The sequence below is a fragment of the Primulina tabacum genome, chromosome 13 (genome assembly GCF_025594145.1).
Source record: "Primulina tabacum isolate GXHZ01 chromosome 13, ASM2559414v2, whole genome shotgun sequence".
NCBI lineage: Eukaryota > Viridiplantae > Streptophyta > Magnoliopsida > Lamiales > Gesneriaceae > Primulina > Primulina tabacum.
The window spans coordinates 34,789,886-34,809,690 of record NC_134562.1 but is presented as its reverse complement, the minus strand read 5'-3'; the positions used below and the strand labels follow the sequence as shown (position 1 = coordinate 34,809,690).

The 19,805-nt window shown below is 31.6% G+C and overlaps 1 protein-coding gene and 1 pseudogene across 4 annotated transcripts; one reads left to right on the top strand and one right to left on the bottom strand.

Moving 5' to 3' along the window:
* The first annotated feature begins 7,622 nt into the window (after positions 1 to 7,622).
* On the top strand, positions 7,623 to 11,764 carry LOC142523297 (coatomer subunit zeta-1-like). Of its 4 annotated transcripts, none has more exons than XM_075627042.1 (6): positions 7,623 to 7,728; positions 9,444 to 9,603; positions 10,345 to 10,489; positions 10,858 to 10,935; positions 11,322 to 11,406; positions 11,501 to 11,764. In XM_075627042.1, the coding sequence occupies exons 1-6, from the start codon at positions 7,726 to 7,728 to the stop codon at positions 11,558 to 11,560; spliced, it is 531 nt and encodes a 176-aa protein (XP_075483157.1). In that variant the 5' UTR covers positions 7,623 to 7,725; the 3' UTR covers positions 11,561 to 11,764. The 4 variants fall into 4 exon arrangements, with proteins under 4 accessions (XP_075483157.1, XP_075483155.1, XP_075483156.1 ...); XM_075627040.1 differs by having other exon boundaries at positions 10,342 to 10,489; XM_075627041.1 differs by having other exon boundaries at positions 7,628 to 7,728; positions 9,441 to 9,603.
* A 446-nt stretch (positions 11,765 to 12,210) lies between these two features.
* On the bottom strand, positions 12,211 to 19,261 carry LOC142522063 (uncharacterized; annotated as a pseudogene).
* Positions 19,262 to 19,805: the final 544 nt, after the last annotated feature.

The following is a 19,805-nucleotide window of genomic DNA, read 5'->3' as shown; positions in this document are numbered from 1 at the left end:
TTGTTTACATCTTCTACTAAATAATCTTCTTTCTCACATTTCATCGAGCATGTCGAGAGCAATTTTATGAGCAACTATGAAAAGCAAAATTGGAGGATTAAAACATAAATTTATGCAATAATATGATAACTATACATCTTAGAGAGGAAAGTAGAATGCAAAATTACTAATTTATATAAGAAAAGAAACAATAGATAAAAGATTAAACCTTAGATGCTGCAGAGATGAGTAGAGGGTCATTTGTACGTAGACTGAAAATAGAATTGAGATAATATGCGAAGATTAGTGCTGATATTAAGAAAGTGAGAATGAGAAAATGAAATATAAATTACCGATTTAGAGGAGAAAATTGTTCTTCATTGTCCAATCTCCAGTGTGTAATATCTCAAAAAAATAGATTTTGAGATCAAAACAATTTTCTTTTTTCTTTAAAAATGGGACGGTGGAGATTTTTTAAATTTGAAGCAATTTGCTCTCGAACGTGGAGGAGGGTGAGAGATGGAGATTTTGAAATTGAAATTCAAATGAAGCATTTTTGTGAAACCCCAAAAATAAAATAGTATTGATGGCATTTTTGTAAATAAGTTGAAATATAATGAATTAATTTTAAGGGCAAAATGATAATTATGTTATGGTTTTTAACATAATTGTCTGAGTATTAGCCCAAATGATTTGAGATTTGGATATAACGTAGAAAACTCAAAGATATAGAAGTTCATGTTTTGAGTTTTGAAAATTTGATCATTTGACTGGTCCAAAGAGATATACCGATATTAAAATGTTAAATAGTATATATTATATTATATTATATTATTATTAATATAATATAATATAATATTAAAAAAATAAAAAAAAAAGAAAAAAGATTGAGTCGGTGGAATTCATATTGTCAGTTATTATTAATTCTGATAAATATATACGGTAGAATAACCGACAAGAAACTAAGTTTTGAAGTCGGAATTGAATAATGTTATGATTTAGATTTGATATGAATTTTTGAAGTTTCAAATATCATATTAATGATTTTGGAGTATGTTATTGATTGGAATGAGTATGTTATTGATGTAGATAAAGTGTAATATCAATATCTTCAGGCTACATCAACTGGAACGAAGAATTGAGGTATGTTGCGACCGGGTAACATACGACAGGTATCTGTATTATATGATATATGTTGGATTGATTTGATTGATTGGAATGAGAATACATGTCTATATGCCTTATTTGTTGAGTTGATGTGGCATACATGACATTGAGATTTGATTATCGATGTATAAAATAAATGTTTTGTTAACACACATCGTTTGATGCATACATCGATACATGACATGCACGTTGAGCTATGATCATTGGATACCCTGATATGATTTGATTGAATTCTGGGGTTTGTGAACACAATTTCTATGTTGGTATTATATGACCCGTAAAGCATAGACAATTGTGGCCCCGATGATTGGATATGAGATTTGGGATTTGATGGCGCTTTGTCGACGCTATCATACGAGTATCCCTTATTGAGGCCGGTGTGCCAGCTCGAGCATTGATTTGATAGCGATTTGATTGATTCTGACATGTGCTCAGTGGATGGGCATTTGACCCGATACCTCCACGACATACATGCATTGCATACCATATATCATTGTTTAGATATATGTGGTATATATGATTGGTTGTTCCATACGGAGCTTTGCTCACCCCCAAGGGGGGCTGTTGTTGTCTTTGTGTGTGGACAATGGCAGGTACTCCAGGATATCAGGAGACCAGAGAGGGTACTTCTGGAGGGAGCCACAGCTTGGGCTGAGGTTTTATGTTTATGTCTTGTTCCCAGTATATATATGTATCTATATACCGGGGCATGTCCCGATGATATGAGTTGTTTGTATATGATTGGTTTTGATTACGTGTGGGCATGTTTATGATGTGAGATGAAATACTATTTTTAGTATTCAAATAAAATGATTTGGGCTCATTGTAAAGAAAATTTAAACTCGTTTTCCGCTGTAATTAGTTAACCCTAATCATATTGCATTGTAATAACGATTAGGAGCTAAGGGCCCCACACAGAGTGGTATCAGAGCATAGCTGGGAATGCTCGATTGAGTCTTGTGTACACGTGAATAGGCACAAATGAATTGTGCGTATGTGTTTGATTTATTTGTATTACTTGCTCCTACTTGATTTGATTCGAGTAAGTATCTGATGAGATTGATGATATGAGATGATGATGATGTGAAATTGATATGGATTTGTGATATTCATCTTTTGATTATAGATGGATCCCACAATGAAACTGCGAGTAGCAGTACTGAGAGAATAGTTGGACAATTTGAAGGATTGTCCATGGATGTATTGATGGCTCGATTCCAGGATCTGAAACCACCGAGGTTCTGTGGCACTGAGAGTGCAGAAAAAGCAGAGGCTTTAAAGGATATCGAGTATTTGTTTAATATTGTTGAATATTCCAAGGCTCGGAGACTGAAACTTACTCTCTATCAGTTGAAAGACCGAGCAAAATCTTGGTGGGAAGCCGCTGAGATTGGATTGAAGGAATCCGGGATTGAAGTCACCTGGGATGTCTTCAAGGCCCAGTTTTTGGAGTAGTACTCTCCTCTTTCTTATTATACTGCTCAGGAGAATGAATTTAATAATCTGCAGCAGGGAACGATATCGGTTGCGGAGTATGCTTCAAAATTTTCTACTCTGTTGAAGTATGCACCTCACGTAGCTGGGAATGCGAGGGCAAAATATAAAATGTTTGTAAATGGATTACATCTTGTTTTATATACTTATGTTGTTTCTGGATTGCCTACCAGCTACGCAGAGGCAGTGGAACGAGCCAAGGCAGCCGAGGCTGGACTTAAGAGAGAAGGTCCACGGTATACTCCTCCACCTCCGGTGTCAGCTCAGCAGCCTACTTTGCGGCCGAGGGGTAAGAAGTTCAAGATAAAGATCTATGAATTTTTTTTTACAAAGACCTAATCAATTAGAATAATTTATTCAATCAATACTTTTAGGAGGATACAATAGTATAGCTAACCATGCATAATTATGAATGTGGACTTAAACTTTGAGATATATAATTAGAACCGCCTGATTGATATTTTATTGGTCGACAACAATTTCTTATCGCAACTAATCACCCTTAATATTTCAATTTCCTTTTTTATATATATATATTCTTGCAAGTAAAGTGACCGACTTTATTAGGTATTGGATAAAGAGAACCAGATATTATAATTGATGCACACATTTCTACCGGTTAATAATAAAAAAATGCAATATTAATTATATATATTTTTCATTAAACTATTTTGATAATCTATGTTATCAAATTTCAGTGTTAGTTGACGATATTTGTTTTTTGATAATTTTAATCCTTTTTTTACAGGAAGAATACGTGATATTTATTCGACGTTTACGTGAATCAGACATAACGCTAATATACAAGTGTCACATCAAGACTTTCAATAAAAATAACTAGAATTTTGAAAACTTGAAAGATATATACACGATAAAAACAAATTGAACAACATATAAAAGATTAAAATCACAAAATAGACCAACTGGCAATTTTCCCCACCAAAAAATTAGATGCCTGTTAATTTATGTTGGATGCAATAATTGTCCATACTTGGTAGAGCGATAGAATCGTGGTGCTTGAGCTGTTGTGCGGTTGATTTGAGTTGCACCATCACTACCAGCTATAGCTTTTGGTAAAGCGGTAAGCACTCGGTCTTACAATTTATATTAATAATAAAATTTTAATTTTTTTATTGAATTAATTAAATTTTTAGTACTAATACTATATTTTTTTATTATTTTATGATCAATGATATATTATTAATTTATGTCTTATCATTTATTGTTATTATGATTGTTTCTAATATTATTTTATTATATATTTGTGATAAAGACAATTTTAAATTATTTAATATTAATATTTTTCCCTATAATTAATTATATTATCATCTAATTTTCTATATTTTTTTCAGTTTTTATTTAATCAATATTTTTATAATTAATATTATCGTTATAATTAACAATAACATGTTTATTTTTATCATAAAAATAATTATTTTAATTAATTCTAGTTTAATAAAATTATAAATTATACTTTTAGTCGAATTAATATCACGTTATTATTAAAAAAGAAATTATGTATAATAAGCTAAAATTATTTTGGAATATGATTATAATTTTACTAAATTATATCAATTTATTGACATTTGAAGAATGAAAATAAGATATATTTTGGAATTATTAAACTACAAATGTTATATGATATAAATTTTAGAAATAAAGTTTATTTTAAAAATAGACTATCGGGCAAAAACGAATAAACTATTATTTTTATTTCTCTTAATTACATTTGAAGTCTAAGATTTTAAGATTATTTATTAATGTTATTTATTTTTTAAAATATACATGTTACATATTAATCATAAAATACAATTAAATACTTATTTGAACTATAACATATGTTAGACTTAATTTTGTTGTGGAGATACTAGTACAAAACCAGTAGATGCTGGCTTAAGTATAAAACCAGTAGATATAAATAAGCAGAAAACCAGAAGCACTTGTATCGCACTAAAACCAGTAGCAGCACTTATCAAGTACTGCTTAATCTACTTAACAAGTGATTTCTTAGCTAAAACGGGAACATTTAAGACGGCTTACCATTTTTGGTATGAACTGAGACTGATTGCTTTAATGTATTCTGCAGGGTCCATTTTCAGCAATAAAACCGAACCACTGAAAAGTCAAAAGAGCCGTTCAGATTTTAGAACATTGGATGAAGCCTATATATGGAGACGAAGGACTTTTCAAGAAAAGGAGTGAACGAATCTCAATCAGAAAAATATCATTCGAGCATCGCTATAACTTTCAGCTATCTCAAAAGCTCAACACTGAAAGAGCAGCACACGCTTCATTGCATACATTTGATCACTTGAGATCATATTGTGCTAGCTATTTTCATTTTCTCTTCTTAAGCTATTCACTTCATTATCTCATTAATTTAAGAATCTGTAACTGGAAAAGAGTCCTTTCCAGAACTTAAGATCATTCAAGTAGTTGAGTTGTAAAACTAAGAGTTTCAGTAGGCGAAGGGTAAGTCATGTTGAAATGGGTGTGTACAACTGCTGTACTGTATTCACCAAAGTCTTTTAGTGATACCTTCTGGAAACAGAAGAAAGGGAGACCTAGAAGATTCATCTTCGAACTTCCAGAAACAAACCCTGTGCCATATACTATTTTTCTGTTTCATTATTTTTCACCCACTAACCAACAGATCGTTTCCGCACATTATTTGTGATCTGCTAGTCTTTAAACTTGAACAAAAATCTGCTAGTATCTTTAACAGGATTCTAGCACATCATTCTGGAAAATCGATTAAGTTTGCCGTTGAGTTTATTCAACCCCCTTCTAAACTCAACCCGATCCTCAACAACATATCTAATTTTGATTAACATACACCTTGTTTTTCCATGTTGATATTCACGTTTTGTGAGAAAATACTCGATATTCAAGTTGCGAGCATAAACGAATTCAATGTTGGTTTTGTTATGGAAGATGTATTACGATGATTTATTAATACTATTTATCTTAAAATAAACATGTTACATAATAATCATGAATTACAATTAAAATTACTTAATTAAATTTAACATATACTTGATTTTACTATGTTGATATTCCATTTTGGTGAGAAAGTACTATTTCTTCGAGTGGCCATCATTGATGACGGAAGATGCATAATGATGACTTATCAATGTTATTTATTTTTTAAAAAATAAACTTGTTACGTAATTGTCATGTAATATAGTTAAATACTTAATATGACCTAAAACATACTTAATTTGATTTAACATATACTTGATTTTGTCATGTTCATACTCAATTTTGATGAGAAAATACTCGATCTTCGAATAATCACAATAAATGAAGTTTGTGTTAGTGTTTCTAGAGAAAATGTATTAGGATGTCTTATTAATGTTATTTATATATTAAAATAAACATGTTGCGTAATTATCATGAAATATAGTTAAATACATGCTCAATTTGACGATAAAATACTTGATCTTTAAGGGACCACTGTAGATGAAATTAGAATGTGTGATTCTAATTTCAGTAAATTATATTAATTTATAGCATGAGATCATGAAAATAAGATATATTTTAGAATTACTAACCTACATAATGTTATATGATATAATTTTTAGTAATTAAAGCTATTTTTAAAAATAGAATATCGGGCAAGAATAATAAATTTCCTTTTTTTATTTTCATTATTTACATTTAAAGACTAAAATTTTAAGATCATTTATTAATGCTATTTATTTTTTAAAATAAAATGTTACGTACTCATCATGAAATACAATTAAATATTTATTTGAACTAAAACATATATAATTTATATTAACATATACCTGATTTTTCCATGCTGATACTCACATTTTGCGAGAAAATACTTGACATTCAACTTGTCATTATAAACGAATTCAATGTTGGTTTTACTATAGAAAACGTACGTATTATGATGATTTATTAAATATTGTTTATTTTAAAATAAACATGTTACATACTAATCATGAAATACAATTAAATACTTATTTGACATAAAAAGTACTTAATTATATTTAACATATACTTGATTTTACCATGTATTGATATTCATGGAATATCAAAATAAATTTTATATTATACATCGGTATTTATTCTTAATACATGCAATAAATATAGGACCGACTCCTTGTCATTATACCAAAAGCTATATCTGACAGTAATGATGCAACTCGAATATTTTAAACCGCACAACATCACAAGTGTTCAAAAAATATTGCACCCAACAATATAAATTGATATTGATGAAATAACATGATGATACTTAACCTGGAAATTTTTAAAAAATATTATTGATGAATACTTCAAAGTACAAGTTTTATTTAAGTATCATTCTGTATTTCATGAATAAATATTATTATTGAATACTAATTGTAAGTATTGTTAATGAATATTCATAAGTATAATGAAAAAATAATACTAAATATAATGAATATTATTAAGTATAATGGATAGCTACCAATAGTATTGTATGAATACTAATACGTATAATATCAAAGTAATTAATTTTTAATATTTAATAAATAACAATAAGTATTATTAATGAATAATCTCAAGTATAATACAAGCGTATTTTATAAAAAAAATGAGAAAAAACTAGCAAAACCAGGTGTATAGTATCTCAATTTAGAAAAAAAGCTTATGTGAGACGGTCTCACGGGTCGTATTTTGTGAGACATATATCTTATTTGGGTCATCCATGAAAAATATTATTTTTTATGCTAAGAGTATTACTTTTTATTGTGAATATCGGTAGGATTGACCCGTCTCACTTATAAAGATTCGTGAGAACGTCTCACAAGAGAATCTACTCCTCAATTTAAGTACTGTTAAATTAAATTTAGTATTCCCTTGTATTTGATTGTGATACCATATTTTTTTATTTATTAAATCACATAAATATTTTATCCTACGTAAGTTCAATTAAAATTTAACGAATAATTATTTTTTAAAAAAATAATATACCCAAATATATAAAAGTCATTTTTAAACTAGGCAGTACCATAGTGCATGTATCAGAGATTTTAGTGCAGCGTGGGATTGTCCTTGTTCTCCCCCTTTCTCTCGATCCGCACTGGGCTCGAGGCTACTCCGTCGGACATGGTATTTCTTTCCATTTCCCTCTCTCCCTCTTCCACCCACGACAAAGTAGAAGCACTTATCTCTCGATTACTATTTTATTATTTTTACGGGTTATTACTGTGATTTCGCTGGGAGTTGCCGTTGATCAAGGTTCTGATCAACCGAGGCAACAATTTTAGGTTTCCATTGTAATCTTCTTTTTCGGCTATTCACGGTGATCCATAATTCTAGAACAGCACGGATCTAATTTAGATCGCGCTTCAACTATTTGGGTGTTTAAAGGGAGTAATTCCGTTTATGTTGCGGACATAGTTGGGGAATTATTTGCTTTGACATCGAATGTTTTCACTTTTCACTTGACCGTAAAAATGAAACGTTGTGGTCAGGAGAGATGATGGTGTTGGTATGGATTTCTCCGAAACACCTTCACGATCTGCACTAAAAAATTATGTTAGCAAATTCAAAGTCGATGTAATTAAGACAAACCTGACCCGCGAATTATGTTTCATGAGACAATCATCTTCCGAGATGACTTTCAACTTGTGGTAATAGCACTACAAATTACAAGTGCAACAACAAAAAAACGTAGTAAACTCAAAGAAGAAATATTCAATAACAATATGAATGCAAGTGCCTTTTGATGTTTGATTCTCTCAATATTGTTATTGTTTATCTGCTAAAAACAATTGTGTCTATGATTTATGTGTTATTTCAATCAGATGGAGATTTATTGAAGTGCAAAAACCAACCACAAGGCCAAAAAAATATATTGGAAGTATCGGTCAATGAAAAGACAACACTTTTTGTGAACACACACTATCGGAGCCCCCGCGCCACTTTCCGGGTGTGGGTGCGGGTGCGCTCACCCTTCAGAAAACAAGCTGAAAAAATTGTCGAGTGGCGTCTCCGCGTCACTTTCCGGGCGCGGGTGTGCACATGCTTTGAAAAAACTCACCTGGAATTTTTCCAGGTGTCGCTTGATGTTCCCGAGCTGCTACAGTAATTTTTTTTCGAGCCTCGGGTTTTTCTAGTGTCTTTCTTGCTTAGTCTTCATTCATTAAGCTTTCCAACAGATGGATGTCATGGATTGATTCCTGGAGTATTTTGTTGCTCGTTGATCTAAAATGTTAAATAACATGATCAAATGCTTTTGAAGACAGTTTTTTTTTAAAGGAAAATATCAAGCTGCGATATTTCTTAGTTGAATTTCTCGCTGAAGAAAACGTTGTTTTTTTAATAATAATTTTTGTATTTGCATTTATTATTTTTCTAAGCAATGGAAGATAAATAAAATGAAACCTATGTAATTGTTTATACAAGTGCAAAATCTCTGAATAGAAGAATTAGATACAAAAAACAAAGGAAAGAGCTTTAGTTTACACATGCCCCTGTACCTTCCTTTTACAGGTTTGAGTACTTTGTAGTAGGCTCCAGGTTTTTTTTGATACAATGGGGGTGGGGGGATTTTTCTGTAACTAAACAACTCGCACTCGCACAAGTGGGACTATAACCCAAGACCTCTTGGGTTTACCAAAGGATCCATGGCAGAAGGCTTCTGGTTTTATTGGAGAAACAAAAATGAGAACTTGACTTCACCAGAACAATCTTTTAATTTAAGAGTTGTAAGCGATATATTACAGTTGAACTCTCTAGAGCTTCATTCATGACTCAGATCTCACTTTCTTGTGTTATGAAATGTGGTATTGGTTTTAATTTTAGTTACTACTTGTTAGCAGGACCTCTGCCCTTCTATAAAGAATATTCTGCTTCTTGATTCAGAAGGGAAACGTGTTGCTGTCAAGTACTATGCAGACGATTGGCCTTCAAATAGTGCAAAGGAAACTTTTGAAAAGGCCGTATTTACCAAGACACAGAAGATGAGTGCCCGGACTGAAGGTACTCTTGACCTCAAAATGGTCATATTATTGCTTTTGCCTGTGTACCTGTATCTGATTGCTTAATATGCTTTTAGATAGTTATAGTTTTTGTTAGTTGGGTTATCCATCATCCCCTTCTTTGCCTTTTAATATGCATTGTCAATGTCTTATGAGATCATTACTTTTCATTTCTAGCCTTCCTATGGTTTTTGCTTAGGTGCGCAACTTGATGATGTGAAGCATAAGTTCTCCATTTCTGACATTATTTACTACCCTTTTATGGTTTTTTCAGTCGTTGAATCCCCACTGTCGGTTACACTGTTGATGTGTTATCTGCTGGTTTGAAATCACTTAGCAAAAAATGTTTGATTTTTATTTTATTTTATGTTATTCTAGTATGATGGTGTGCTTCAATGGGGAAGTGGCAAAATGAACAGTTTTATGCCACTTTGAATCCTTGGGCAGTTGGATTAGAATTTTAGTATTTTCTTTTCTCAAAACTTCCTTCTCATAAATATGTTAATTTTTTTTCCCGAGAAACAGAACTCATTCATATTTTACTGCTTCTAGGTAATATTGAATCTACAACTCCTGTGGATGATATATGCTTTTACGACTGAATTGGAGATGTGAAATCTTGTTTGTTTGTTTCATGAATTTTCTGGTTTTCAAGTTCATTATGTATCCTTTTTAATCTGGGAAGACGGGCCTTATTGAATTGTGCTGGATAGTTATTTACTTGTCATTTCACCCACAGGAGAGATAGCTATGCTTGAGAACAACATCATAGTGTACAAGTTTGTTCAAGACCTGCACTTTTATGTTACTGGAGGTGAAGATGAAAATGAACTTATTTTAGCCTCAGTTCTGCAGGGATTCTTTGATGCTGTTGGAATTCTACTTAGGTACTTATCATAAACTAGTTATTATTGGTATCTGGTGATCGTCACTTCTTTATTACGTGTCTATGCATACTACACGCTGAGAATTAAATGACAGAGTTAATTGGGATATACAAGATAAATCTGGGTTAACTATTTAACGGGAGAAGGAACTATTTTGATTATAAATCGAAGCTTTTACAAAAAAATAGGTGAGTTTTACAATGTTATAGGGTAAGGTGTAAATGAAAATTATTTTTACAAAATTTAAATTCCGTAAGAAATATCATTAAATTTTTAGTACACTGCCAAGAGAATAAAATTAAATTATATAAGGTAAAAATGCTTCATAAACACCGTGTTTCATTTTACATGTTATTTATTTCGTTTAGGGGCAATGTCGAGAAGAAGGAGGCACTTGAAAATCTGGATCTCATTCTTTTGTGCATTGATGAAATTGTTGATGGCGGGTAAGAATCTACCTTTTTCGTCGGCGTTCTTGGTTACTTTGATTTGGAGTTGCTCAGCTTACGAAATTTTGGTTGATGGTGCAGTAAAAATGCCTCTTATAAATTTAATAGAACAGTTTTATATCTCTACGCTGTGTGTGTCAGCATGCATGCGCGTGTGCATAAACTCGTTTATGTGTGGGCATGTCTGTATATGCTTGCGCGTTTGTAAATACTTTTTATTTGACTGTCAAAAGGAGAAGGAAAAAGTGAGAATCTTTTGCGGAAAATTAATTTTCTATAAAAATATATCATATGCTTCAGAACTTGAAGCATGTGGGGGATAGTAGGTTGTCCAGTGAAATGTGCAATAACAAATTATTAGACTTTTCTTTTTCCATGAATAGAATTATTCTGGAGACCGATGCAACTAGCATTGCAGGCAAAGTTGCAAGTTACAGTATGGATTCTGGAGCACCTCTTTCTGAGCAAGTAAGTATTCTCTTAACACTATTTTTCGGAAAAAAGTTGTAGATAATTTCCTGCATAAACATGCTAATTTTTGTTGCTTAACTCATGATTGCAGACAATAAGTCAAGCACTGGCAACTGCCCGCGAACATCTTACTAGATCTCTCTTGAAGTGATGGAATGTTGGATTAATTTTAAATAGAGTAGACTAGACAAATATAAATGAAATCTATGTTTCATTTTCTGTCAAATGCTGTCAGTTAGCTTCAATTGCCTTCAGAAAAGATGCATGTAACGCAACTGATTTTGGAACATTCCCTCCCCCTTATTTGGGAGAAGTTGGGACCATGGGATGACATCTTTAACTCCAACTTCTGACACGCCAATGTGTTTGGAAATGTGGCCTCGATCCAATCTTCCATCGCTGCTTTTGAAGAGAAAACGACATGAAAAATTGTTACATAAACATTTTGGTCACTCACACCCATCACATATGCCCGATTACCAAGTATAAGATGAAAAAAATGTCCCAAATCCCGTCAGACATTGAGACGGTTGGGAGGGAGGGGGGTTCCTGTTGCTTTCCTTAGACTACAATTGCAATGATACATTATCAATCTTTTGCCAAAAAAAAAAAAGCCAATAGGGAACAGGTGTCTCAACAAACAAATAATTAGTATCCATGCTCCTACATTACATCAAAGATAAGTTGATAAAAGTACCACCTCACACCAAAGGGCAGTGGCCAATCCAATCCACTTTGAACATCATTAAATGCCACAAACAGTTCACTTGCAAGTCCATGAATAACCAGGAGGTGTTAAGGTTAGTAGCTACTCTGCCAGATTTGGGACTGCTTAAGCTGTCCTTGAGAGCCAGCGCTATCTCTTGAGCTGTTCTTATGATCGAAGGTACCGGTCTGAGAATTGTAGAAGGTATTGCGTCCTGCAGTCCCATAATTCTGTGAAAACTTCTGACCTTGCCTGAATCCACCAAGCTGTTGATTTTGGCCCTGATAACTGTAACATGTGTTGGCCGGAACAGTCGACATGGTTCTCGAATTACCTCCATGAAGCCAAATTGGTGAGCTCTCATTCTGAGAGATGCAAATAATAAAATGCAAGCCAGGCCTAACTACATTTACACAAAAATAATAAAATACAAGTCAGTTAGCTTCAGTTGCCTTAAAAAAAGATGCATGTAACGCAACTGATTTTGGAACATTCCCTCCCCCTTATTTGGGAGAATTTGGGACCATGGGATGACATCTTTAACTCCAACTTTTGACACATCAATGTGTTTGAAATGCGGCCTCAATCCAATCTGTCATCGCTGCTTTTGAAGAGCAAACCACATGAAAAATTGTACACATGAATGCATTTGAGCTTATGGGGATGAATTCTTACTGCTGGTCATCCAAATCATGTTATATTTTGCTCAAACAAGTTTTATTTGCAAAAATTATTAAAAATGTAAATGACTAAACGCTATTCATGGAGAAAGTAAAATAAATCATAGACACATTTGATTCATCTATTTTTTTAATTAAAAAAATCTTTTTGTTTTAATCATTTATTGTGTTTGAGATATAATATATTTTCGATTTTTTTTTTAAATAATAGATGAAAATAATCAACCCAACCATAATAGCAACAGATATCATTACCAATATCGCGTGTGTTTCAAAGCATTATAATCAAAAGGTAGAAGCCTGGGTGATAAAATGGTAAAGTATTTATTTCTATGTAAGTGAATTGATGATAATTAAACATAGAGACATAAATCAATCAATTCAGATAAAAAACACCATGCCTGCTGAAGTGAGATCAAGTGATTGCTGTCCTTGAACTGAGAATTCAAAAGATCATCGTAGCTCAAAGTTGTCCCAGACGGGGTAACAGGTGGATTCACAGGGAAGTTTCCAGGAATCGTTTTTTGCACTTCCAAAGCCACCATATCCAGAAGCAATAGCTGCAGATTGAGGCAAACTACTGTCAGAAGCACTATTTTTATACTGAGGGAGCATTGCGGCCAGAGACTGATGGCACATGCTGTTACCCAAAACGTTTGTTGAAAAGCAGAAGGCATGTACGTATAGCTCTGAGGCATGATGGGGTAGCCAATCATATTTCCATATGGTCCCAAAGGAAGAGTGGGTTGTGAATATGGGTGCACCGCAAGGTTCTGAAGTAGAGCAACACTTGTTCCAGAAAGGTTCTGGTGACCAAGCTGAGTTGAAGAGAGATCCGAGGTCTTCAATTAATGCCTAAAAGTCCCAACGTACAATCAGCCTAGAACAATGTGAACTACAGTACTACCTAATGCCATATATTAAAAACAGTCGGGGGTTCAAGCTATTTGATCAATTAAAATGCTATTGTCAATTGGTGCTCTCTGTTTAACGTACTTTATGGAGCCAGAAATTAATTTACCAGAATGATGTAGCTTATTTTTCTTTATACCTGTAGACCTGAAGGTCCACAGACAAAGGTATAATATCACAAATAAGATTTATCGCAACTAATGGAGTTAAAGGGATGGAGCTTTTCCAACAAGTGGAAAATAAATTAAGAAAATTCACAGGGAACCTCAGACATACCGTTTCAAGAGAGAGTTCCCGTGTCTAGAAGATGTTGGTTGTGTCAGAGAAAACGGCGAGTGTTGAATATCAGATTCTCTAGTCGGGTGGACATTAGCAGCCGCCAGCCAGCAGAGCGCTTGGCAAAGAATATTTGTATGAATGCTGTTGAGAAACAATGGAAAATGAAACATTCGAGAAAAAGCATTGAAAGAAATCTCTCTTTTGTCTTAGCAAAAAGAAAAACATCATATCATATATCTAACAATCCAGATAACAGAAATAGAAAATATAAATTATTGCCCATGCGCACGATGACAACATGACCATAGGATATACTGTCAATAAAGGGATATAAAAACAAATCAGAACGGGGGAAAGAGAGGGTTACACTCTTTATAATTTATGAATTATATTTAATTTCGAAGGGAATAACTTTTGGCTTCAAAATCATGTCAACTTGATTTATTGCCTCCAGACAATAGGATTCAAGTAATCAGATCTATTTACCAAGCCTAAAGTAGTAACAAACATATTTACCATATCTATATCTATCTATGTCTATATACCTATAAAAATGTGTATAATTGATATTGTTTTCCGATTATGCATTGACAAAAATACCCTTCATACAAATTTGAACAAAATAAAACTTATTATTATTGTAATGTAAAGATAAAAATAATATGACATAAATGCATTATTATTACTAATAATTAATTGACTTTAGAGCTTTATTGTAATGTATCTATATACCTATAAATCTATATCTATCTACATCTATATACCTATAAATCTATATACCTATAAAAGTATAAATGATGTGCAAAGTTTTTACATTGTGATTTTACTACATTGGTAAAAAATTATACATTATTTGTATTAATTGTATGGGCATTGGTGGAAAATTTATATAAAATTTAGGGATAAATTTGGGATATTGAATTTGCAATGTATTGATTATTTATTTAATTGATGCATTTATTTTTTTGAACTCATTAAACACATGAGGATCATAGTGTTTTTATTTTTTAATAGAAAATTGTAAAATAAGAAATTTTGAAAATAATATTACATAAAAATTGAATAGATATTTGATAATAAAAAATATATTAAAAACTAAATTTTCTTCGTACATATCTCTTACAAAAAATATTAAAAGAATAGATTTTTAATGAAAAATATATATTTTTCATTAGAAATATTAAAAGAATATATATTTAACTATTATATTTATAAAAGCGTAAAAAGAATAACAAAGTTTTTTATCGTAAATTTTCTACTATTCCCATAAATTGTGTGTTTGAACTCATTAAACACATGAGGATCATAGTGTTTTTATTTTTTAATAGAAAATTGTAAAATAAGAAATTTTGAAAATAATATTACATAAAAATTGAATAGATATTTGATAATAAAAAATACATTAAAAATAAATTTTCTTCGTACATATCTCTTACAAAAAATATTAAAAGAATAGATTTTTAATAAAAAAAAATATATTTTTCATTAAAAATATTAAAAGAATATATATTTAACTATTATATTTATAAAAGCGTAAAAAAAATAACAAAGTTTTTTATTGTAAATTTTCTACTATTCCCATAAATTGTGTGTTATTAGATTAATTGCATGAAAGTTTTCTACACAATCATTAAATACATGAGGATCATAATAGTGTTTTTATTTTTAATAAAAAAAATTACAACATAAGAAATTTTGAAAATAATGTTACATAAAAATTGAATATATATTTGATAATAAAAATATATTAGAAAAATAATATTTTCTTGCTACATAATTCTCAGAAAAAATATTAAAAGAATAGATTTTTTAATTTAAAAAAATCATTAAAAATATCAAAATAATATATATTTAACTATTATACTTATAAAAGTGTAAAAATAATAATAAAGTTTTTCATTGTAAATTTTCTACCATCCCCTTAAATTGTGTATTGTTAGATTAATTGCATGAAAATTTTCTACATAATTTATGGGAAATCTATTCATTAAAAATGTATATATGTTTGATGATAAAAATATATTTTTTATCTATATTCCTACAAAAGTGTAGATAATTGCCCATGTTTTTCAATTGTCAAAAGATAAAAATGATCTCCTTATCAATACAAATCCAAAGATTCAATAAAGATATATTTGTAAATTTCTAATTGTTGTAAGTGTAAAAATTAAATATCAAAATTTTTTATTTATTCCACCTAATATATAATTAGTTAGTAGCCTAATTATTCTACATAATATATAATTAATAGTCTAACAAATGCTAATGAATTATCACTACAATATACATTGATTGTAATAATTTATATCACTTTAAGAATAAAATGTAACTCCTATATTAATTTTATCAAATAATCCATCTTTACACTAACTTTAAATATTTATCATTTTAATTTTCTTTCTACATGTTATTTTATGATTTTAATGCAATTTTGTAATTATATTTTAGTATAGTTTCTAATTAAGTAATAAATTATAGTATGACAAGAAGATATAAGAAAAAAATAATTATATATGCAACAGTACAAAAGGTAAAAAAGTTATGTGGGAGGTTAACTAATATTTAAATTGAATATTATATGTTATATTTTATTATCAGTATTATTATTTTATTAGTTTTCATAATATTTTGATGAGTTAATCACACATATTTTAAATTGATAATTATTTTTCCTTAATGTGCTTCACTTATATAAATTATGATTTATGCATTTATACAATCCCTAATTTGGATACGTGGTACTCAGATATATATATTTTCAAAATTTGTTTCAGTTCAAATCGTTCTATACACTATGCTCATTATAATTTATTATATAACATAAAATTAACGACTTGAATTTTAATTTGAGAAATAATTTTGAAAGTAAAGTATATAAGTTCTTAATTAATTTATTCATCTAATATGACAAAATACTAAACCAATATAAATAAAAAAAATGATTCAAATTATTTTTAAAAAAAATCAAATTTTAATTTTTATTAAATAATTATTGCTAGTCATTTGAAAAGGGCTGTCTGACTATAAACGGCATTCAAGTGTTGGACATCAGCAAAGGCGTGGCTAGGTTTAGAAGCAGGAAAAGATTATTGCAATCCATGAGCCACCTCAGCATTCTCAGGCTTCAATTCCTCTGGCTGTGATGCAGCAGAGGCATAATAGCTCTGACCATGTAGATCACTTCTAATTGAAAAACTACCATCAGAAGCATTTCTAACAGTCGCCAGCAAAGTACTCCAAATTGCTGCCAAAAATAGAAGTGAGATCTTTAAATTACCATCCATAAAGAGAACAAAATTAAATACAGAATTCCGACTGTAACTACAAATTATACCTAATGTCTGGATTCCCAGGCGATGAAACATCAGCCTTGCCAAGTACATCTTCCAAGTTAGTTTTTACAGGTATGGACTTCATTGCCCCAGAAGAGAATGCAGCGGTAATGCCAGATCCAAAACTACCAAAATTATAGTGTGAAAAATCTTCAGAATGAACTTGCAGATGCCTGGTATGACCACAGAATGAGCATCCCCCTCTAACGAAAACCCTCTATCAGCAATTCTAACACTTGGTTCTTGCATGTCTCTTGGGACTGATGGGACTGAATCACATCACCTTCAGCTGCTAATAATAACAGACTAAAAATATTCAAGCACACACCAATTCAATCACTGGCCGGACAATCAAAATGCTTGAACATAAGAATTGCTGTGCAAAAGATTAGAGAGTGGATAACAAACCAGAGTTAATGGACAGATCAACATCTTCTTAGACCGATTAATTAGCACTAGAAGCAGAGAAACTACTCAACACAAGACCTTATGGCCATTTAAGAACTTTCAAAGCTATTTCAACTTTTTTGTTAAAACGGTGACTATTTTTTGACATATGAGTTGATCCAAAATCCACAAGGAAAATAGTACATTTAATTTTGTGCAAACAAAAATGTATAAATTGTCATTACAAGGTGCAATACTACAAGCACTCACCATCATGATGCTCAGAATCATGACCTTGAGGCTGGTAAGAGCTCATCTTTCCATACAAATCATTCTCAATACAGATGTGCCTTTTATATCGTCACCTTTAATACTATTACCAGAGATACAAAGAGAACCCACATCATCCGATCCAGGATTTTCGGAGGTTTCAGTCTTCAGTTTCCTGAACCTCATCTGCCTCTGATTGTCGATCGATAACATCAAAAGGAACACAAGGTGCCTCCTGATGCGGCTCGGAACCAAGATCATACTCTCAGACAGGGATCGTTTTCGTCTCAATGGAAGGCCAGTCATCAGTGGTGGGAACATGCTGGATGGAAGAAACCCCCGAGTAGTGGGTTTTGGACAAACGATCTTCAGAAAATTTTAACGTTTGATGTGATGCCGCTACAATAGCAACCTGAACATCGTGCTGAGTTGTATTTGCAGCATTTGATGCTTTATTAGGCGGTCTACCCATCTTCACAATGTCAGCCACAGACAACTGACCAGGAACACCCACCCAGGTAGACTGACAACCCGAAGTTGGTTGTACACCAGATGGCATACCTTCAGCTATGCCCAGTAATGGCACTTCATTTTCGGCAGAAGCACCGATACTGCAACATACCATAAGACTGCGGGAAAAAAAGCATTCGCATGAAATATCATCAAGAACATTAATGACCCACAGGGTGGAAAATTTAGTTACCATGCTTGTACTGAATTAATCACTTCACTGTCTGTGAGGGATCTAAAAATCAAGTTTTGGGACAGAACAACACAATATGTAATTATTGAAGCCTCAACTCGGCTAGATTTTTCATCCAGAAACTCTCGAGACATTGAAACCGAGACATGCATAAACATTATTATCATAATGCACTGGGCACAACTAAGAGCATGTATGGGTATAATACCTATTTACATTTATGCACAAAACTTGCACATATGAGTATGGGAACACAATATACAATTGAAAGAGGCATGAGTAAAAACAGACCTCAACAATAACGTATCGATAAAAGTTAACAAAACCAATAGCTCAGGATTCTGGTCAAACAAATCTACAGGACTACATCTCAGTCTAGGTCCTAAACTTAAAAAGAAATCCTCAGTTGCAGCCTCAGAGAAATTTGGAATGAGTTAAAAAAGACAAACCTGAAGCCAAAAGATCCTTTGCTTTCATATTTTCCTGACACAGGATGTTCTGACGACAGTGAACTCGTGTAAGGAGCTGATTCGTTATCTTTTTTAAATGATGACTTTCCATGCAAAGGTGAGGACTGTGATAAAGAGAGATTGGAAATGTTTTTTCAATGTCTTTTCATGATCCATTATAGTTCGTAATAGAACAGGTAAATATTTTATTGCAAAAAGAACAAAACAAACTAATAGCAGTGGAGACTACAAAGCCAAAAACATCCCCAGTTTGCAGCATCATAGGCATGGATTAAGAAATTAAATAAACTTATTTTCCAGACTTGATTTTATTATTGTTTTTATATATGTTTCTTTTTGCATATTGCATGTATGGGTAGAGTCAACTATCTATCACATAGAATCAGTCATGAAATTATCCGCTGATGACAATCTCGAACCTCTTTTTTCTTTTATGCTTTGCTCTTCACCTCATGAAAAGTATCTAAACAATTGCAAAACATGGGTCAGAAATATGTTCAAACAAATGAAAATATACAATGGTTTCAACTTTAGATGTTTCACGAGCAGTAACATTCAACGGCACACCAAAAATTCAAATACATGGACGAGTGATGGAATGGTAAATCTGTAAATAATTTAAAAAAAGGATCGAAAATTTTCCAATCCCCATTTATT

Excerpts from the sequence above, each read along its gene's own strand:
- LOC142523297 (XM_075627039.1), top strand. Across the intron at positions 9,604-10,341 it reads GATGAGTGCCCGGACTGAAG|GAGAGATAGCTATGCTTGAG; the intron begins GTACTCTTGACC and ends TTTCACCCACAG. Across the intron at positions 11,407-11,500 it reads GAGCACCTCTTTCTGAGCAA|ACAATAAGTCAAGCACTGGC; the intron begins GTAAGTATTCTC and ends TCATGATTGCAG.